The 22,495-nt window shown below is 46.5% G+C and overlaps 1 protein-coding gene across 1 annotated transcript in view; it reads left to right on the top strand.

The window, feature by feature from the left end:
• Positions 1-22,495, top strand: part of PARD3B (par-3 family cell polarity regulator beta) — a 622,948-nt gene that overhangs the window by 564,638 nt on the left and 35,815 nt on the right. The window contains exon 22 of the mRNA XM_081200610.1: positions 1,656-1,735. Within this exon, the coding sequence (XP_081056736.1) occupies positions 1,656-1,735 (80 nt within the window). The remainder of the gene's footprint in view (positions 1-1,655; positions 1,736-22,495) is intronic.

Consider the following 22,495-nt stretch of genomic DNA (forward strand, 5'->3'; position numbering starts at 1 on the left):
TGCACTTAATGTGTTGTAGATTGGCGTTTTGAAGTGTAATTTCACTGTTCTTTGTCCTGAGATCTTTGCAGGGGAAGGTGGGCTATTAATATGTCAATAAACAAATAACATCTGGGTTCAGCCATAACAAGTAACTGCCATTAACTTAAAATGGAAGCAAAAGCTTGTGTCATTGTGGCCCTGGCAAGGGGCAGGGAGGGAGGTAGAGATCAAGAGCCCAAATTTTATTCACATTAATAAGGCAATTGGCTCAGTTTAGATAGCATGTCCACCCACAGTTGAGAATGCTGAATTGACAGGTCATGCTTTGAGATCAGCCAGCAAACCAGAATCAGAAATGATGGCTACAAAAAGGTTTTCAAACCATGGTGTGTGCTAACGTATGGTTTTCATTGTGTCTGAGTTGACAAACCATAGTTGTAGCTGTACCACTGGAGGCTGCTGCTGCCTCGTAAAAAAATGAGTGACAAGGAGATGGAAAAATAAAAAAAAAATTCTTCCAGTAGCACCTTAAAGACCAACTAAGTTAGTTCTTGGTATGAGCTTTCGTGTGCATGCACACTTCTTCAGATACACTGTATATCTGAAGAAGTGTGCATGCACACGAAAGCTCATACCAAGAACTAACTTAGTTGGTCTTTAAGGTGCTACTGGAAGAAATTTTTTTTATTTTGACTATGGCAGACCAACACGGCTACCTACCTGTAAGGAGATGGAAAGTGAAAGCAGATGTGGGTTCTGAGCTATTTCAGTTAATGATTATTCCTTCCCGGTATACTTTGGGGGTGCAAAATATTTTAACATTCCTTTATGTTGTCACCCCAACAATATTCCCATTGGAATATTGGAGAACTGAGTTGGAGAGACTTGTGCACCCTATTGATGGCGTGCATCGCAGTTCAGATATACCGTATTTTTCGCTCTATAAGACGCACTTTTCCCTTCCTAAAAAGCAAGGGGAAGTGTGTGTGCATCTTATGGAGCGAATGCAGGCTCCATGGCTTCAGCGATCCCTCTTGCTCTCCTGCCTTCACTTCACTGGAGAGGCGCAGCGCAGCTTTCCCTCTGCGCAGCGCCCCTTCAGCGAAGCGGGAGGAGAAATGGAAGGGGCTCCATTTCTCCTGCTGCTTCGCTGAAGGGGCGCTGCGCAGAGAGGGAGAGAATTTATTTTTTTCTTGTTCTCCTCCTCTAAAACTAGGTGTGTCTTATGGTCGGGTGCGTCTTATGGAGCGAAAAATACAGTAGCTATCTTGGGCCCAAGTCCTAAGATGGTCCAGAATGAACAATGGCTGCTTTCGCTTCATCCAATATTATTCTTGATTCTTTTTCTTATTTTTTATGGATACAGAATGTCTTTGGATACTGTAGGATACAGAATGTCTTTTTCTGTTGCCCCATGTTATGTACAAATTGACGGCATCTCTTCTGGACTGCAAAAAGAATGGCAAAACAAGCACTCTTTTGTTCTATGTATATATTTAATGTTAATAATAGTGGTAAGATTAATGTGGGTTCCCCTTGAGCCTCAGCGTTTTTTCTTTGTTGATTTTGGCATGCTGGCGCCTCATTTGTTCTCTGATTATCATTTTGAGAAACATTGTCAGTAACTGGGTTGAATAATTGATCGTCATCTCTAATTATGCTGTTCTCCACAGGTGCCTGGAAAAACTCCAGATGGGACTTCGCACCATCTCCACTTTGAGGGAAGAGAAAGACAATATGCCTCCTTACCCAGGTAACTTCTGTTTTAGATTTACATACTCTCACTCTCTTGTATATACGTACATGTATAGGCACGCACAGGCACACTGCTTCTGCAGGCAGGTTTTCTGCTATTGTCGCACTGTTTAGCAAAATCTGCATCAAACAGACATCTGGCAACGAAATGAGAGATTATGCTGCAATTTTGTCGTGCTGCCCTTCTGCCAATGATTTAGTGCCATCTTTATAGCTGTGTTAATAATTTAGCCAGCCAATTTGGAGGGAGGGGGGGAGGAAGAGTAAAGTCTCTCTCAATGAACATGTCAGCAAGAGTCATGATCTGCCGAAGAAGAATATGACATAGAGGGAGCTTATTCCACAAGAGTTATAGCAGGTCTTAGCAGAGCCTGAGACAGAATTTACAATGGAAAAAAAATCATAGCTAGCAATGACAGAATTGTGCTGTGAAAAGTTCAGCAGAGCAGCAGTTTGTGGCTTCAGAGGTGAGTGAAAAGGAGTTGGTTTCTGGTTTCTTTCTCCCAGTACACTAAGGCTGCAATCCTTTACACACTTACCGTATTTTTTGCTTTCTAAGATTCACTTTTTCCCTCCTAAAAAGTAAGGGGAAATGTGTGTGTGTCTTATGGAGCGAATGCAGGCTGCGCAGCTATCCCAGAAGCAAGAGGGATCGCTACTTTCACTGTGCAGTGATTCCTCTTGCTGTTCTGGCCTCTGGGATTCAAAATATTTTTTTTCTTGTTTTCCTCCTTCAAAAGCTAGGTGTGTCTTATGGTCTGGTGCGTCTTATAGAGCGAAAAATACGGCACCTGGGAATAAGTCCCACAGAACTTAATAGGACAAACTTCTGAGCAGAGGATTGTGCTGTAACTCTGCTCCATGACTAAAGAACATTGGAAGTGAGGAGAATTGTTAGAACTTCTCTTGATTATGGGGTGTGTGTAGTAAACCTGTGATCTTCAGGTGAAGGACAGTATAGAAATTTAATTAAGAAGAAGAAGAGTTGCATTCCTAATCAGAGCCAGTGTGGTGTAGTGGTTAAGAGCGGTAGTCTCGTAATCTGGGGAACCGGGTTCGCTTCTCCACTCCTCCACATGCAGCTGCTGGGTGACCTTGGGCCAGTCACACTTCTCTGAAGTTTCTCTGCTCCACTCACCTCACAGAGTGTTTGTTGTGGGGGAGGAAGGGAAAGGAGAATGTTAGCCGTTTTGAGACTCCTTAAAGGGAGTGAAAGGCGGGATATCAAACCCAAACTTTTCTTCTTCTTAATCAAAACTCTGCTTTTTAGAAGGTTACACAACCACTCCGTCCCTTCTCAGATTTGCAAAATCAGAACCAAAGATGCCCTAGGCACAGTGTGTATTACTCATCACCAGGCACCTGTTGGGTAGTACCTGCGACTTTCACACCTGTGGGGTTGCTTCTCCTTTCCCTGCATACTCCCTAGAGAGCTACAGAACTGTGAAAATCAGATTTGACCAGAGATCACAGTGACACACACCACATTGATGTGTGTGTCCTCTGTGCAGTAACAGCTCCACAGTACATCCTCCAAGTATCTGTAAACTGCCTGTGTGGTTAACTCCATATCCATGGTCATGCGGAGAGCAAGGCAGCAGTCATTTGTTCTCCTCCCTCCCCATCCCTGCTACTGGCTTCTTGAGCTCACTGTGTCAAGGCAGGGCCTGGTGAGCAGAGTTCGGCCAAGCCCAGGTCAAATTCCAGGAAGACAGGTCCACAAACATGAATACAGATGGTGAGTTCAGGTTCCAGGATGGCTAGCATGGGGCAGGTTCCACAAGCAAGGTAACAAGTGGAGGTCAGGTCTCGGAAAAGGACAAGCAAGGATGTGGTTAGCACCATGGACAGCTCCCAGTGGACCTGGAAACTAGAGAGGCCTTCCTTGAATGCTGCTTAACAGCTAGCAATCTCTAAGGCAGTGTTTCCCAACCACTGTTCCGTGGCACACTAGTGTGCCGCGAGATGTTGCCTAGTGTGCCGCGGGAAAAATTAAAAAATTCGAAAGATTTTTTTTTTAAGTCAAATTTTCGATTGGGGCGCCGTCACTAGATGACCCCTGGGGTTCCCTCCCTCCCTCCCGCTCTGTGCCTCCCTCCTCCTCCTCCTCCGGGGAGGCCCTTCCTGGCTCTCGGCCAAGGCTTGGCGGCTGCCACTCACTCACTCGCTCGCCCACCCGTCCCTCCATCCCTGCACCCGGCCTCTCCCCCTCCGTCCCCGGCGCGGGGGCTGCCGGGATCCGTAGTCCCCTCGCCCTTGGGCTCCGTGCCCGCGCGGGGTGCGCGAACTACGTTTCCCAGCGTGGCCTGGTGGGCCGGGCGTTTTGTTTGAAGCGCTCTTCTCCCGGCCATGGAATGAGCGCAGCGGTGGCGGCCGGGCGGGCAGGGGCTCTTCCGCGCAGACCCCCGCAGCCTGCCTGCGCCCCCGCGGAGATCGGGCGGCAGGATGGAGCCCGGGGATCCCCGCGGAGGCGGAGCGGCGGAGGCGGAGGCTGCCCCCCAGGTAGGGCTGCGTCGGGGGGGTTTTATTTTTGCAATGCTGCATCTGCGCCGGAGGGAACGCATCGGACCGCGGGGAGACCCCTTGGCGTGCGTGCAAGGCAATGCATGCGTGCAGGCGTTGCATGGAGTGCAGTGCAATGCAATGGCAACGCGGCGCCCTGCATGCATGCATGCAACTTCCACCGGCGCTCCGGACTTGGCAGGTGAGGGGGGTCCCCAGTGGGTGGCAGAGAGAGCCGGGAGGGCGAAGGGGAGCCGGGGGGGAGCAGTGCTGCTCCCCGAGCCGAGCCCGGGGGGAAACTTCGGTGTCGTTGCGCCGGGTGTTGGAAGCGGAGGCTGGCAGGGGCCCCTCACCTGCAAAACCTGGTCGCCTCTCATATATTTCGTGCATTGCATTCATCGCCCGCTTTCTCCTCCAAGGAGCTCCCGGGGGCGCGCGTGGTTCTCCCCGTGTTATCCTCGCAACAACAGCCCTGCGAGGTGGGTCAGGCGAGTGGCCCAAGGGAGCACCCAGGGATTGTCCTGGCCAGGTGGGGTGATTTGAACCCTGCTCTCTGCCCGGTCTTCGTCCTCATTTAGCCCCCACATGTGCATGACTGTGCATGACTGAGGTTTTCCCCCCTCGTCTTAGCTATGGTGTGAGTCTGTGCTGTTAATTAATGGGGTTCTGCCTTCGGAGAAGATGAGCCAGCCCTCAAGGAGGTGATTATGTAATTTGCTAGCAATTCATGTCCCTCCCGGCGTGACGCTGCGCGCTGACGTCACGGGGCTGTAATGGTGGTGTGCCTCGAGATTTTTTTCATGAAACAAGTGTGCCTTTGCCCAAAAAAGGTTGGGAAACACTGCTCTAAGGAAACCTTGAGTAGGTTTCCGGTTTCCTCTAGGTAGCCAGTGGCATCCCGTGATGAATAATGCTCCCACCTTAAAAGGGACCTGCTTCCTTCAGGAGCCTTTGCTTGTGACGACACAGAAGTAACCGCAGCTTTGGAAGGAGAGTGTGAAGGCAGTAATGTTTTCTCTTCAGGCTGTCTGAGTTTGTCTGAGTCAGGAATACTTCCATTTGACGTAGAATCATAGAGTTGGAAGAGACCACAAGGGCCATCGAGTCCAACCCCCTGCCAAGCAGGAAACACCATCAGAGCACTCCTGACATATGGTTGTCAAGGCTCTGCTTAAAGACCTCCAAAGAAGGAGACTCCACCACACTCCTTGGCAGCAAATTCCACTGTCGAACAGCTCTTACTGTCAGGAAGTTCTTCCTAATGTTTAGGTGGAATCTTCTTTCTTGTAGTTTGGATCCATTGCTCCGTGTCCGCTTCTCTGGAGCAGCAGAAAACAACCTTTCTCCCTCCTCTATGTGACATCCTTTTATATATTTGAACATGGCTATCATATCACCCCTTAACCTCCTCTTCTCCAGGCTAAACATGCCCAGCTCCCTTAGCCGTTCATCATAAGGCATCGTTTCCAGGCCTTTGACCATTTTGGTTGCCCTCCTCTGGACACGTTCCAGTTTGTCAGTGTCCTTCTTGAACTGTGGTGCCCAGAACTGGACACAGTACTCCAGGTGAGGTCTGACCAGAGCAGAATACAGTGGCACTATTACTTCCCTTGATCTAGATGCTATACTCCTATTGACATGTAGCAACCCTCTCCTCAGGGAGGCCTGGCACCAACTTGGTCATCATTTTGGAACCAAGAAAATACCTTTTCCTTCTCCCAGGCATTTGGGATTGGATGTTTTTATTCAGATTATGATTTCAATATGTATTTCCATTATGATGTTTTTCTTCTGGCTGTAAATCACTTTGGGACATATTGGTAGTGGAAAGCGATAAATATCCTTAATAAACCTCAGTCAGTGAAGCATGAGACTCTTAATCTCAGGGACATGGGTTTGAGCCCCAGTTTGGGCAAAAGATTCCTGTATTTAAAGCCCTAAACGGCCTCGGTCCAGTATACCTGAAGGAGCGTCTCCAACTCCATCGTTCTGCCCGGACACTGAGGTCCAGCGCCGAGGGCCTTCTGGCAGTTCCCTCACTGCGAGAAGACAAGTTACAGGGAACCAGGCAGAGGGCCTTCTTGGTAGTGGCACCCGCCCTGTGGAACTACCAAACTTAGAAGACATCTAAAGGCAGCCCTGTTTAGGGAAGCTTTTAATGTTTAATAGGTTATTGTATTTTAGTGTTTTGTTGGAAGCCGCCCAGAGTGGTTGGGGGGACCCAGCCAGATGGGCGGGGTACAAATAAATAAATTATTGTTATTGTTATTGTTAATAGTACAATACAATAAGCTAGAGGGTTGGGGACCCAAAGCTGTGTTGTGAGACAACCTTGGGTTGGGTCACACCAGGAGCACAACTGTTCCTTTTCTTTTAAGTCCCTTAGTGTTTTTTTTAAAGTATATGGGAAACATAGGATACAGTGGGAAGATGGTGGGAAATGAAGGAGAAAGGGAAGGGAGAAGGCAGCAGAAAGTTGGGCTTCTATAATAACAACTGAAAACTAGGTAACAAGTAGCAGGTGGGGTGAAGGATGGACTCTACGTCTGAAAAGACTAAAAGGCTGCTTTCTGGTATAAATAATAAATTGTTGTTGTTGTTGTAGGGGGTTGGCCTATATGGTCCTTGTTGTCCCTTCCAACTCTACAAATCTTTGATTCTATTATTCTGTTTGATGGGCACCTGCCATGGATGCTTGAGTTGTGATTCCTGCATTGCAGGGGGTTGAACTAAATGGCTCTTGGCTTCCCTGGCAGCTCTATAGTTCGATGATTCTATGTAACTGGTGCCTTTCTCTCAGTACATGGACAGCCAGCATGGTGCCTGCCAGATGTTATTGGACTACAACTACCATCATCCCTGACAATTCGCTAAACTGGCTGGGGTTACAATTGGAGTTGTGGTCCATATCTACATGACACTACGTCGGCTATCCCTGTCTTAGTACTTCAGAAATTCAGGATCCTTTCTCAGCTTGAGAAGGATGGGTTCTGGTTGAAGATGCTTTGCTGCCTCCCTTGAGCAGTCCTACAAAACTGTTCAAAGACCTGGCGTCTGCTAAATGGCAGTGTGCCTGCACACTTCTCCCTATTTTCTGGCCGCCCATGTTTTTACTCAAGTAATCCTGTCAGTATATTTTTACAAGAAAGCGTTGAGCTCTTAAGAGATTGGGTGTTACTCAACTGTGCTTCGCTCAGAGTGGGCGCACTCAAATCAATGGCTCTAATGGAGCAATTTTCATCCATTTTAGTGGGTCTACTTTGAATAAAACTTAGTTGAATGCCACTCACTGTGTTTATGCCATGCTTCCATTGATGCGGTATAACAGGGCAGAATCCCAATAAAGGGAATTGGCATCTTAATTTCTTTTTTTATATATATAAAATATTTATTAAAGTTTCACAAATTATACAGACAAACACAACAATACAAACAAACACAAACAAAAAAAAGAACAAGTATAATTTCAAACCCTTATTTTTTTATAACTTACCTTTCCGACCTCCTCATACCTCCCCTTTCTGCATTCCAATTTCAAATTTTAATTCAGCAAATCCTCACCCTTAAATTTATCTAATTTTTAACCTTTCTTTTCTTTTAACTTAATCCTTACAACTGTAATCCACTTAATTTCTAAACCAGCATCATTCTAACATTCATTAATTTTACAATGTTTCTTAAGATAGTTCTTAAATTTCTTCCAATCTTCTTCCGCCGTCTCTTTTCCCTGGTCTCGGGTTCTGCCGGTCATTTCTGCCATGGCATCTTAATTTCACTCCCCCTAGTATTTTGAATAGTGAGCAATCTTTCAGCGACATGAGCACCTTTCAGAAGTAATGCAAAAATGCTCTAAATCTAAGAGGTAGCCATCTATGTACAGCATTATTTTAGTTCTGTTTTGCATTATGTTTCCTAAAGGCTGTGGCTTATATTAAACAGTATTAAGAATATCAGACTGGATTTATTGGGTCTCTCCTGTAAGAAAAGTTTCCCCAGGCTTTAACTTGCTTTGACTATACACTAAGATCTGTTAATAATGTTCTCCAATTTAAAGGGGATTTTTACATTTCAGACTATCTCTTTAATTCACATCTGTCACTAATATGGCCCATAATTTGCTAACTTAGTATCAGAGGAGCTATCTTCCTTAAACGTTTAGTTTGGCTCCCCACTGTTTTCCTGCATGCCTCAGGTAATGAGATATTTTCAGGATCCGTTTTTAATCTTCGGAAATTCTTCTCCGCTACTGTCCATTTGCGTTGCGAGTCCCACTGGCAGGTTATATATTGCAGAAAGTTACTAAAGTTTCCATAAAGGAGCAGCTTAAAAGGCTGAGCCAAACATACCCCTCTGTCCAGGTCTTTGCTTCCGTCCTATGATTGCGTCCTTCCACTCATTTCCTCTTTCTAACAGATCTATTCCATTCCTTCTGCGCCTACAAGTTCAAGTCATTTCTAGGCCTGCAGCCACTGCTGTCTTCCATCTCATTTCCAAATCCCCTCTATTTCTTTACATCTGCTCTGTAATAGATCATCAGAACTGAATATAGTACCCAGCTGTGCATGTACTATTGATTTATATTACATAGGAGCTTTTTCAATATCATTTTCCATTCAGTTCTCCTCCACCTCAACATCTTGTTTACTACTTTGACTGCAGCTTCCGCGGGGCGTTTAGCAGATTTACATTGTTCACACGAACACAAAGATCTCCTTTCCTGATCGATTCTAAATCTAAATCAAGCCATTAATCTTACTCCCTGCTTTTGCAAACTTCAGTTTTTATCTCTGTTCTGGATATGTATTTGGAAAGGGTTTAAGAAGCAATCAAGATATTCCATAGCCTTTGCGTTTCTGAGGGTAGAAGGGGTTTTCAGCTGGAAGATTAGAGGCTGGGGCATTTGTGGCAGCCTCTAGTTTAAGTAAAAATATCTGGAATGCCATCCTTTAAATAACATAAGCAAATTTAGATTATTATTTCTGAATATTGATATTTCAGCTGGTACAAGATGTGAGGTTTTTTATTTGATTTTATTTTTATTTGAGAATTGTGTGGCAATAGGCAAATATTTCAGAATAAATGCAGAGCAGTTGAGTTACTCCTGCTCCTCCCTTGAAATGGCTTAGCAAATAAGGGGAGGAGAGGGGGGAAAGTCACGTTGCGTGAGGAAGAAGCCTCGTTCTACTCATACATTCCCTAGTTAGCACTACCTTGAATTCCACCCCAAGGCTTTGCTTTAGATTTACCTGCCAGAGATGGGAAGAGGCTGAGCCTCACTAGTCCACTCACCAGGAATACTTGGCAGACACCAGTTGAGAGTGAATCGGACAATGTTGGGCTTTGGCTTGATACCGATGACCCTCAAGTCTGAGTATCAATTACAGTGGTGCCTTGCAAGACGAAAAGAATCTGTTCTGTGATTCTCTTCGTCTAGCGGTTTTTTCGTCTTGCGAAGCAAGCCCATTGAAGGATTAGCGGATTAGCGCTATTAGCACTATTAGCGGCTTTTAGCGGCTTATCTGCTGATCGGATCAGCTGATAAGCGGCTTAGCAGCTTAGAAAAAGGGGGGAGGGAAAAAACCAGCAGGAACTCGCAAGACATTGTCGTCTTGCGAAGCAAGCCCATAGGAAATTCGTTTTGCGAAGCACCTCCAAAACGAAAAACTCTTTCGTCTAGCGAGTTTTCCGTCTTGTGAGGCATTCGTCTTGCGGGGCACCACTGTACTTAGTTTGGTGGGGCTCTGCAAACTTAGGGTACTTGCTGAAAAACACTACTATTGGACTATTGGCTAACCTTGGCAACAGCTTGGAGTGAATCAGACAACGTTTGGTTTGGGGGTGATAACTATGACCTTCAGTTTCAGTTTAAATTACAGTGGTACCACTGGTTACGTACTTAATTCGTTCTGGTGGTCCATTCTTAACCTGAAACTGTTCTTAACCTAAAGCACCACTTTAGCTAATGGGGCCTCCCACTGCTGCTGCACCACCGCCACACGATTTCTGTTCTCATCCTGGAGCAAAGTTCTTAACCTGAGGTACTATTTCTAGGATAGCGGATCTGTAACCTGAAACGTATGTAACCTGAGGTACCACTGTACTCAGTTGGGGGGCCTGAAAATTGTGGAGTTTTCGCTGCAAAACTGTTGCCGAACCTTGGCACTGGTTTGAAGTGATTTGGATACTGTTGGGTTTTGGGGTGTTAACTACGAACCCTTGTTTGATGGATCAATTTCTGTTTCGGGGAGCTGCAAAATGACTGCAAAACTTTGGCATGAGTTTGGATGGAATCCCAAATTTTGACATTCATTAGCATCCAGGGACTGTCAGGAACGCAGGGTCATCCACAGGTCAGGAAAAGAAGACATGAATGGCAGTCGGCTTTTGTTCACAATACAGTGGTACCTCAGGTTACATACGCTTCAGGTTACAGACTCCGCTAACCCAGAAATATTACCTCAGGTTAAGAACTTTGCTTCAGGTTGAGAACAGAAATCATGCTCCGGTGGCACGGCGGCAGCTGGAGGCCCTATTAGCTAAAGTGATGCTTCAGGTTAAGTACGGTTTCAGGTTAAGAACAGACCTCTGGAACGAAGTAAGTACTTAACCCGAGGTACCACTGTAGTAAAAACACAACGGAGTTCATCTAGGCTAGTCTGCCCTAGTTGAAGACATTGCTGGAGCTAGCATTTGGTCCCTGTGTCCATCTCTAGCCCTCTCCTTCTGGACTCCTCCCAAGCAGCCGTAGACTCTGTCGAGGGAGAGGGATCCCCCCCAGTGCCAGATTTATGTATAAGCCAAACAAGCTATAGCTTAGGGCCCCACTCTCTTGAGAGCCCCCCAAAAAATTAAAGGGAAAAACCTGTATGTATTGTATTTCGGTTCAACAATTACTTTGATAAAATACATACATAGTTGTGGGCAAATGGCTTTAGATGCCTATTAGGTCCATAAATTAGGGATGCAGGTGGCGCTGTGGGTTAAACCACAGAGCCTAGGACTTGCCGATCAGAAGGTCGGTGGTTCAAATCCCCACGGCGGGGTGAGCTCCCGTTGCTCAGTTCCTGCTCCTGCCAACCTAGCAGTTCGAAAGCACGTCAAAGTGCAAGTAGATAAATAGCTACCGCTCTGGCGGGAAGGTAAACGGCGTTTCCGTGTGCTGCTCTGGTTCGCCAGAAGCGGCTTAGTCATGCTGGCCGCATGACCTGGAAGCTGTACGCCGGCTCCCTCGGCCAATAAAGCGAGATGAGCGCCGCAACCCCAGAGTCGGTCATGACTGGACTTAATGGTCAGGGGTCCCTTTACCTATGTCCATAAATTACCATATAGCATATATTCAACACACACAAAACAGTGACAATTTGTTGTAGACAAAGGACAGCTGGACATATAAAGACCCCTTACCTTCAGTAGCTGAGGGCCTCATCAGACCTAAATCTGGCCCTGGATCCTCCTATGGGCAATGTGCAAAGCTCTTCATGGTCTGGGTGTCAGTGGAGGAGGAGAGCCAGCTGAAGAGGGGCTGAAACAGTTGCTGGCCCCCTCTGGCAAAGTATGCACTCAACTCTGACCATTGGCATTCAGCCCTGTCCTGCTACTTTCACCTCCCAACTTTTCCCTTCCACAGACTGGTCCTCTGTGCCCCACCACCACTGACCTGGGTCTAAGTCCTCTGTGAGACTTAGCCCACATCGCCCATGACTCTTTGCCTTCCAGCCTGTCGCTGACAAATAGTTAATAAGCCCGATGAAGGATTATCCTTAGCTAAGAAAGGGGCTGGTGGAGATATGCAGTCATACCCTATTAAAGTGGGTGGGAATGTAGTGAAGCCAAAATCCACTGGCAATGCCATTTGGACAGCCTGGTGGTATTTCTATGCAAAGATAACAAGTATACCAGATGCGCACCGTGACAGTTTGCAGCAACGCTAATAAGCAAGATTGCTATCCCAGTTTAATACCAATGGTTGGGTGGCAGGGAGCAGGAAGGTGGGAGAAGCCTGCCTCTTCCTAATCAAATAAACATGCTGATTAATTCAGTTAGCTGTTTTGCTTTGGGGTCTGCTTTTGAGGTTCTGGTTGTTAAATAACGTTGACTTTTTAAATAAGCATCCGTGTTAATGGAACACGAGTCCTAAGGTGGCATGGGCTCTCTGTTATGAAAAGCTGCAAAGGAAAATAACCAAGAGTCAAATCAAATCAAACGTGTCTTTTTTATTTTATTTTTAAAAACCCTAATACTAATAAAAATTTACAGTCATAATTTGGCAACCTTGTATGGGAAACTTTCTGCTAAGTCAGACCTTCCCAAGGGCTCAGGAGTGATGGATACTTGTTCTTATACCGGATTGTGTTATTTAATCTCCAGAAGGGAAGGAAAAGCATAAAAGGCAAAGCCAAGGATTTGCAGGAAAGATAAGAGATCTTCACACTCGCTAGTTGCTCTAGGCCTCTAAGGTGAATAGAGCAATGTTACTCAGCAATGTTAAAGCTTCCCACTTAGGAAGAAAATACCATGATTCTTGCCAGACATGCAGTGGTTTTTTTGGCACCATGAATTTGACATTAAGGCAAGGTAATGTTAATATACTTGAAAATCTTCCCCCTTGCCCCCCCCAAAGCCTCTAAACTGTTTTCTGGTTCCATCTGTGACATGTAAATACGTTGAATGGTTTCCATTTAATGGACAATATCCATTGTCACTCATACTCAAGAGTAGACCCATTGAAATCAATGGACTTCAGTTATTTGAGTTTTGATTTCACTGGGTGTGCTTTGAGTATGACTGATGTTGAATATCACCCAACCTTTATCTCTAGTTAAAATTAGCCTGCTTCCCGACTTTGGCTTTGACTTTGGCTTAGAGAGCCAGTGTGGTGTAGTGGTTAAGAGCGGTAGATTCATAATTTGGTGAACCGGGTTCGCGTCTCCGCTCCTCCACATGCAGCTGCTGGGTGACCTTGGGCCAGTCACACTTCTTTGAAGTCTCTCAGCCCCACTCACCTCACAGAGTGTTTGTTGTGGGGGAAGAAGGGAAAGGAGAATGTTAGCCGCTTTGAGACTCCTTCAGGTAGTGATAAAGCGGGATATCAAATCCAAACTCTTCACTGCAATCTCCTTCTATACAAGGGATAATTAGGAGCATTCCAAGTTAGAGAACTGTTGGTGCCTTTAGATGTGAAAAGTTTCTCCTTTTGGACCCAGAAATAGACTCTTAACCAGAAGTAGAGGTCAGTCACTGAGACCTTTAATGATCGGTATTAATATGATGTATCTCCTGCGCCTTGGCCACCTTTCTAGCAAGAAATGCTGATTCTTAAAAAATCAATGTTTCGATTCTTCTCAGCCCTTGTGTTGATTCAAGAACAACATTTTGTACCATAAAGGACACTGGAAAGACTAAAGGGTGAGATCCCGCTGTGCAAATAACTTCTGGAGCAGTGAAGAAAATGGGTGAGGGGAGTTACTATGACGTTTCCATCTTCACAGGCTCATTAAAGTTTAAGGTGGGCCTTATAAAGGACATCTAGACTTATCTCAGATAAATAGCTTGTCTTGCAGTAGCTCATGCCTTTGACATTCAGGACCTGCCATGGCTGCTTTAGTTTCCCCCGGCTACTAAATAAGTCTAGTGAAATGTCCCAAGAGACCAGAGGCTTCCCTGCAGCATAATTTGTTACAGTAATTTAAGAGGAGCGAATCAAATAATAACTTGACAAAGAGGGGAGTCAACACTATTATACAACTGCTGTATTTGCATAAATTCGACATCCTTGCCAAACCTTGAAAGAATGCATTAATTCATGTCCATAATCACCCTGAGATTTCTTAGATTCATGTTCTTTCTTTTACACATTCACCCTTCCCATCCAGCCTCTCCCATGCCATTGTGCAAAATTAATCTGCTCAGTAGAAGGCATTTGTCTTCTGGAGTCACCTTACCATTTTGAATATTCCCCTTGAGGTTGAAGCAAGATGCAGAGTTTGCAATTACTTTTTTTTTCCTTGCAAGGTTACTTGCAGATGTAAGCTTGCGATAACAGCCACCAGTCTGAGTGTTTCATTGCCATCGCCAAACTGACGGATCTGTTATATATCTTCCTTAGCCATTTTTTGTTTGTTTGTTTGGCTTGATATATAACAGTGCAGTAAATTTATATTTTCTCAGCTTCTTTTCACCCCAGGAAATGCTGGGTCCCCAGTTTGAAAACGATGCTTATTGACTTTGTGGGCTGTATCAAACTAAGATTATGGTTACCAGATGTCCCCGCTTCCCGGGGACAGTCCCCCGATTTACAAATCTGTCCCTGGACAAAATCCGTCCCCGGAATGTCCCCGGATTTCATTTAATGTCCCCAGATTTATATTTTAAGTGTTGTAGATTTATTAGTAGGGAATGAATGTTGTGTGATTGGTTCAACGGCATAAGACACATCATATGGGGACATCTGGTGAGGCAAAATGGCGGGCGCCACAGCAGCAAGCAGCTCCTGAAGCCAGCCAGAGCCAACTGCACTACCAGGCTGGCTCCGGGCTGCTGAGACTGCTGCTACTGCTGCCGCTGCCAAAGGGGAACCGGAGACACCTGGCACATCAACTGGGGGAACCGCTGACCCCCCCCCCATGACCCAAATTGAGCCAGGAGCGAGAGCGCCCAGCCACCCCGCCGACTGCCCAGCGGCGCTCCAGGGCCAGTAAAACCCTGGAGCTGACGCAGGGAGAAGGAAGAGAGAGAAAGAGGAAGGAGAAAAAAGAGGGGAGCCCCGCCGTTGCTGTGTTGCTGCCGCCGCCAAGGCTGAGGAAGAGAGGTAGGAGAGCACCAGGAGGGCAAGGACATGTGGCCGAGCCCAGGCCAAACCCGAGCCTACTCCATGGTGGATAGCATTCCAAGAGATCAGGCTGGCGCCCAGAGGAAGGCCGCATGAGAGAGGAGACCACAAAAGAGAAGATATTACTTCTTAATTTTCTTTAAAAATATTTGCTTTGAAATAACCTTTTCCCCCTCTTTTTTAAAAAAAGTGTCCCCGTATTCTTTGGAAAAAATCTGATAACCTTAAACTAAGTCATTCTTCTAGTGCAAGTACTTTGGGCTGTGTGGCAGAACTTCCTCTCCCTCTCTCCACGTGCCTCCCAAATACAGTGGTGCCTTGCAAGACGAAAAGAATCCGTTCTGTGATTCTCTTCGTCTAGCGGTTTTTTCGTCTTGCGAAGCAAGCCCATTGAAGGATTAGCGGATTAGCGCTATTAGCGGCTTTTAGCAGCTTTTAGCGGCTTATCGGCTTATCGGATCAGCTGATAAGCAGCTTAGCGGCTTAGAAAAAGGGGGGAGGAAAAAAAACCGCAGGAACTCGCAAGACATTTTCGTCTTGTGAAGCAAGCCCATAGGAAATTCGTTTTGCGAAGCACCTCCAAAACGGAAAACTCTTTCGTCTAGCGAGTTTTCCGTCTTGCAAGGCATTCGTCTTGTGGGGCACCACTGTACCTCCTAAATGTGTTGTGGGTTTTCCCCTAGCCCTCCAGATCAGATTTAGGGGGAGGCAGAGGGGAAGTTGTGTTGCGCAGCCAAAAGTACTTGGCACCCAGTGAAATTGTTTGGATCCCAACACTGAGCCTCATGCTGACAGTCCAGATCCGAGTTTCTCTGTTTAATTGAAGGCAGATTATTATTATTATTATTATTATTATTATTATTATTATTATTATTATTATTATTATTTTATACCCCGCCCATCTGGTGAGTTTCCCCAGCCACTCTGAGCGGCTCCCAATCAAGTGTTAAAAACAATACAGCGTTAAATATTAAAAACTTCCCTGAATAGGGCTGCCTTCAGATGTCTTTTAAAGATAGGATAGCTACTTATTTCCTTCACATCTGAAGGGAGGGCGTTCCACAGGGCAGGTGCCACTACCAAGAAAGCCCTCTGTCTGGTTCCCTGTAACCTCACTTCTCGCAATGAGGGAACCGCCAGAAGGCCCTCGGCGCTGGACCTCAGTGTTCGGGCTAAACGATGGGGGTGGAGACGCTCCTTCAGATATACTGGACCAAGGCCGTTTAGGGCTTTAAAGGTCAGCACCAACACTTTGAATTGTGCTCAGAAACGTACTGGGAGCCAATGCAGATCTCTCAGAACCGGTGTTATGTGGTCCCGGCGGCCACTCCCGAGATTCCTCTTAGAGTGCCATCTAAGGCACTTCTGACCAACATCTGGGCCAGGGCTAGCTGTGACTGGCTGAAGGGAATGCTTGCCAGATGTTTGCCCTCACCCTCTGCTTGTTGGGAAAGGGCTCAGTGGAAGAGCTTGTGCTTTGCATGCTAAAACTCCCGGGTTCAGCCCCTGAAGTCTCTCAGTCGGACTGGAGAATGCTGCTATCAGAAACCCTGGAGAGGCGGTCCCAGCCAATGAAGACAATACGGAGCTATAACCTGACTTGATAAAAAGCAGCTTCCTATTATTTCCCTGTACTCACATAATGGGGAACATCTGCGCAGTTCATGGGACTGAGCTGTCATCATTAAATCACATTCTTAACCAAGTCATTTCAACAGTGCTATGAGAAGGCGTTGCAGTCCAACCACAGCTTTCCATGTCATCGTTTTTCCACGTAGGTCAAATTTACAAGCTTAAAGACAGTTTGATTTTGCTTACACTAGGATGTTTCATTCATCATATTGGGCATACCACACTGTTTCGTGTGTGTGTGTGTGTGTGTGTTGTTGAGCCTTTGTCTCTTAAGCTGAGTGCAAGGAGTGGAAGCCAACATCCGTATTATGTTCCATCTGCTTGCAAAACCTTGGTCCAGGATGGAAAGAACAGCAATTGCTGTTGAAAGGAATGTAAAGATCTAGGGCCAGAACTGTGGCAGAGTTGCTAAGCAAGCTAGAAGGAACTGGAAGGAATCTAGACCAGTTTTAGAGGTGTGGTCATGGGTTAGGACACCAGAGGTGGCTGTTGCCCATTGGTGCTGGTGAAGGAAGTAGCAAGGAGCCCAGCAGTCGGGATGAGCCAGAGAGACAATGCCAGACAGAGTTGACTTCTGCTGAGTTTTGCAAGGGCAATAGTGAGGCGGAAGAGGAAGAAGCCAACAGCCAGACCACCCTATGGACTGGTTAGTAGGGTGAAATGCAGTCACCTCCAGATCAGTCATGGTTTGTGAGCTACCCCTAGGTAAACGTAAAGGGACCCCTAACCATTAGGTCCAGTTGTGGCCGACTCTGGGGTTGCGGCGCTCATCTCGCTTTACTGGCCGAGGGAGCCGGCGTACAGCTTCCAGGTCATGTGGCCAGCATGACCAAGCCGCTTCTGGCGAACCAGAGCAGCACGTGGGAACGCCATTTACCTTCCTGCTGGAGCGGTACCTATTTATCTACTTGCACTTTGACGTGCTTTCGAACTGCTAGGTTGGCAGAAGCAGGGACTGAGCAACGGGAGCTCACCTCGTCGTGGGGATTCGAACCGCCAACCTTCTGATCGGCAAGTCCTAGGCTCTGTGGTTTAACCCACAGTGCCACCCACGTCCCTGTGAGCTACCCCTATCTAACCCCAAATTACTCTGAGATGAAGAAGGGAGGCTCTCCACTGTGGAGCAATTTGATGCCCTCTTTGATGGGATGAAAGTTGCGAGTGGGCATTTAGTACAAGTGGCTGAGCACAAAACTGACAGGAATGCCAGACCTATGTGAGGCCGAAAGACCCTCTGGGTTTCCTCATATGTGCACCCCTTTCCATAAGATCCATCTTGCACAGCTTCCAGTTTTTCTCTCCACAAACTCGACCTGACATTAATTGTGTGAACCCATGCCTAAGTTTTAAAAAGTTTAAATGGCAGCTGCAGAGCTCGCCAGTCAGGATCAGGCCTGCAGCATACTGGGAGTGGGGTTTAACCCTTTCCCCACCATGGTCTAGGCAAAGAAATATCCCTCCCCCTCCCCCTGCCCAAGAGCAAGACTTATTATTGGAATGAAATGCAGTTTTGAGAGCAGTGGTTTTCATTCTGACCACAAGGTATGGGGACGGTGGTTAAAAACTGCTGTCCCAGTCCTGACACCACCACTACCTGTCTGATATTTAAAGTTTTAAAAACTGTTGCATTCACACAAGTAACTTTGTGTCTAGTTTGATCACCACTGCTATGGGCTGTACTCTTCACAGCCTTTGAAACAGCATCCAGCTGTACCACAAGATGCTTTTGTAAGTACAGAAGTGGCCTGGATTTGTGACCAAACTTTCTGGCTTCCCCTGTAAGGAAGTTCCCTTAGATCAAGGTATTTAGCTCAAACATAAAACAGGGTAAGACGCTTCTTGAATACGGACACCTCCATGCATAGATTGTCAGGTGTGTTTGCATCTGAAATCCGAAAGACTTTCTCTTTTAAGGGGAAGTAGAAATTTGATACAACCTACAAGAGCAAAAAAGGAAAAGGCTTGACTCCGATAATGGAAGGGGAATAATTTGTGCTTCCTTAATGTAAAGTGGAACAAAGCCTGTAATTAACAAGTTGCCGTTTTTCTGAAAGATGAATTGGGTCTTTTATACTGAAAGGCATTCTTTTTGAAGGAAGTCAAGGAGGTCACAAGGTCAAAGCATCAAGTCATGGAGTGCAGCTGTTCAACCAGATCTGTAATCTCCAAGGGAGTAACTAAAGAAATTTCAACTTGCGGGAGGGGCAGTGGTGTCTTGGTATCAATGAGGACATTTTCTTTTAAAAACTGAAACAAAACAAAGCTCCCTGAAAACGTTAAAACCAGTTGTTCCAGAATAATACTTTGGAGATGTAGACTAAGATCAGAAAGGGAGAAAGAGAGAGAGAGAGAGTTGGATTTTGTCCGTTGCTCTCTTAATGGCTCTCATAATGGGACGCCGGTGGCGCTGTGGGTTAAACCCCAGAGCCTAGGACTTGCCGCTCAGAAGGTCGGAGGTTCGAATCCCCGCGACGGGGTGAGCTCCCGTTGCTCGGTCCCTGCTCCTGCCAACCTAGCAGTTTGAAAGCACGTCAAAGTGCAAGTAGATAAATAGGTACCGCTCCGGCGGGAAGGTAAACGGCGTTTCTGTGTGCTGCTCTGGTTCGCCAGAAGCAGCTTAGTCATGCTGGCCACATGACCTGGAAGCTGTACGCCGGCTCTCTCGGCCAATAAAGCGAGATGAGTGCTGCAACCCCAGAGTCGGTCACGTCTAGACCTAATGGTCAGGGGTCCCTTTACCTTTTACTCTTAATGGCTCTCAACTCGTCCTCAGAAAGAGCCCATTGATATAAATGAGATGGTTTAGAAGTCGGTTAGTTCCTTGTAACTAAACAGTTGAATAAATAGAAAAGGAGACAAATGTTTAAAACGGTTCCCTAAGTAGTACATTTGTACAAAGTGAAATTCTTGGGGGAACGGTTTTGTCTATCTTGGCATATGGCTCCCATGGCCTCAGAGCTAACTCTTAAGCATAGGTAGGGGGAAAGATCAGCCCTGAAGAGATCTAGGAAAAGAGCGCTCTCCACAGAAAGGCATGCGAGTACATATAAATAGAGAAATTATAGAAGTATTAAACCATTAAGAAAAGGATAGCATGTAACCACAGAAGTACGGGAGCAAAAATTATTTTTGAAAACAAACCATTTATGGTAGAGAAAGAAACACAAATTTTAATGGAAAATGCTTTTAGTCAAAAGGAAGGATTTTGCTCTCTCTCTTAAAAAAAAAAAAGAAAATTGGATGCAGATTAAAAAGAGAAAGATCAAATTAAAAAAAACAAAAGCGTTTGTCCCATAGAATACATCAAGAGGTTGGTGTGTGGAGAATACAGAGCTGTGCTGCAAAGCACAATCTTGGCATGGATAACGCAGATACTGAAATCACTCGAGAGATGGGACATTGAGAAGCTCAGCTGGCCGCCTTGAAGGGAATGTGCAAAATTGGACGGGGAGTGAAACAGCTATCTAGAGTGTTGTGGTATAGGGGTTGAGGGTTGAACGCAGGAAACCTGGTTTCATGTTCCCCTTTATGTCCAAAGAGACCAAAGCTACATCTAATGAAGGCTGTGCATTGGGTCAGTGTGGCAACCAAACGATGAGGCAAATCAGGGTAATTTGGGGGGGTCTTCCTTCCCCCTGAGTTGAACCATGACAGTGCCGGATTGCCAAATAGGCAAAGAAAACACCAGCCTATAGGGGCCCCAAAACAACAGATCAAAATAATATCCATTTGATCTTGAAAGAAAATTAAAAAAAACGTATTAGGAGATAATTTGCAATGGGGTGGGGGCAAGATTTTGACTGCCTAGGGGCACTCCACAGGGTTTAATCCAGCACTGAATCATGATGTCAAGATTAAGGTTACCAGATTTTTTTTCCAATGAATCTGGGGACACTTTAAATAAATAAATAAATACTACACGTTCGGGACGTTGATGCTACAGCGATGGCGGTGGCAGAGAGGTGGCCACCGCCTTGACCTCAACCGCCACGTTTCCCCTTCCTCCGAGGCCTCTACCTCCTTTCTCCATGAGCCTGGGCAGCCCCTGAGTTGTTGGTTCTTTGGTGGTGGTGGTGGGGAAGTGGTGTGCGGTGGGTCAGGCATGGAAGGCGGAGAAGGAGGGCCGAGAGTGGCGGTGAGGCTCAGGCAGCGCAATGCCTCCCTTCCCATCGGAGCAGCCCCAATCCCATTCCTACTTGCGTGCAAGTAGGAGGGGGCAAGGATCCCTCAGCTGGGAAGTGAGGCTTCACACTCTCTTTCGGAACAGCCCCATCCCAACTCCTACTTGCATGCAAGCAGGAGGGAGCAGGGATCTCTCAGGCAGCGCAATGCCTCCCTTCCCATCGGAGCAGCCCCAATCCCATTCCTACTTGCGTGCAAGCAGGAGATCCCTCAGCTGGGAAGGGAGGCTTCCCGTTGCCTAACTGAGAGATCCCTGCCCCATCCTTCTTGCACGCAAGCTCTGATAGGCAGCGTGAAGCCTCCCTTCACAGCTTAGTTGCTGGGGTCAGGGAAGGTGGAGGCAGCCCGGAAGCGGCATCTTCAAGCCCCTGCACCACCATCACATGGGGACTTGCAAGCAGCTCCTGAAGCCAGCCAGAGCCAACTGCTCTGAGCTGCTGAAACTGCCGCTGCTGCATTTCCCGGGGACATTAGATGAAATTCAGGGACATTCCGGGGATGGAATTTGTCCAGGGACTTACTTGCAATTCCGGGGACTGTTCCCGGGAAACAGGGACGTCTGGTAACCATAGTCAAGATCCACTACCCTCAAGGACACAAAGCTCTCTGGTGCTTTGTTTTTTCCTGTATAGTGGTACCTCGGGTTAAGTACTTAATTCGTTCTGGAGGTCTGTTCTTAGCCGTTCTTAACTGTTCTTAACCTGAAGCACCACTTTAGCTAATGGGGCCTCCTGCTGCCACCGCGCTGCCAGAGCACGATTTCTGTTCTCATCCTGAAGCAAAGTTCTTAACCCGAGGTACTATTTCTGGGTTAGCGGAGTCTGTAACCTGAAGCTTATGTAACCTGAAGCGTGTGTAACCTGAGGTACCACTGTACTTTCTGTACAGAATAGTACAGTGGTGCCCCGAAAGACGAATGCCTCGCAAGACGGAAAACTCGCTAGACGAAAGAGTTTTCCGTTTTGGAGGTGCTTCGCAAAACGAATCTCCTATGGGCTTGCTTCGCAAGACGAAAATGTCTTGCGAGTTCCTGCGGGGTTTTTTCCTCCTCCCCCCCTTTTTCTAAGCCGCTAAGCCGCTTATCAGCTGATCCGATAAGCCGATAAGCCACTAAAAGCTGCTAATAGCGCTAATAGCGCTAATCCGCTAATCCGTCAATGGGCTTGCTTCGCAAGACGAAAAAACCGCTAGACGAAGAGAATCACAGAACGAAGAGAATCACATTCTTTTCGTTTTGCGAGGCAACACTGTATATATTTCTCTAGGTTCATGAGCTTTGCAAGGAGACGGTCTACATTGTTTTCTGTGGAGCACTGCTTGCTGTTAAGCACAACACTGGGGGGAATAAGGGGGTCTCAGCACCACTCTCAACACCCTTAACAACTCTGCAACCCCCAGAATTCTTCAAGAAAACTGTTTCAAGTGGTGCTGTAATGCGTTAAAAGTACCGTATTCTTCCGTGTATAACACGCCCCCATGTATAAGATGACCCCTATTTTTTTGGACCGCAACAAAAACTTGGGGGGGTTGCTGGAGGGGGGGATTGCCCAGAGTTGTTGAGCTTTTGGGGGGGTCACCGCCATCAATCGCTCTACAGCCTGTCCGCCAATGAAA

The sequence above is a fragment of the Podarcis bocagei genome (genome assembly GCF_964188305.1).
Source record: "Podarcis bocagei genome assembly, chromosome: 1".
NCBI lineage: Eukaryota > Metazoa > Chordata > Lepidosauria > Squamata > Lacertidae > Podarcis > Podarcis bocagei.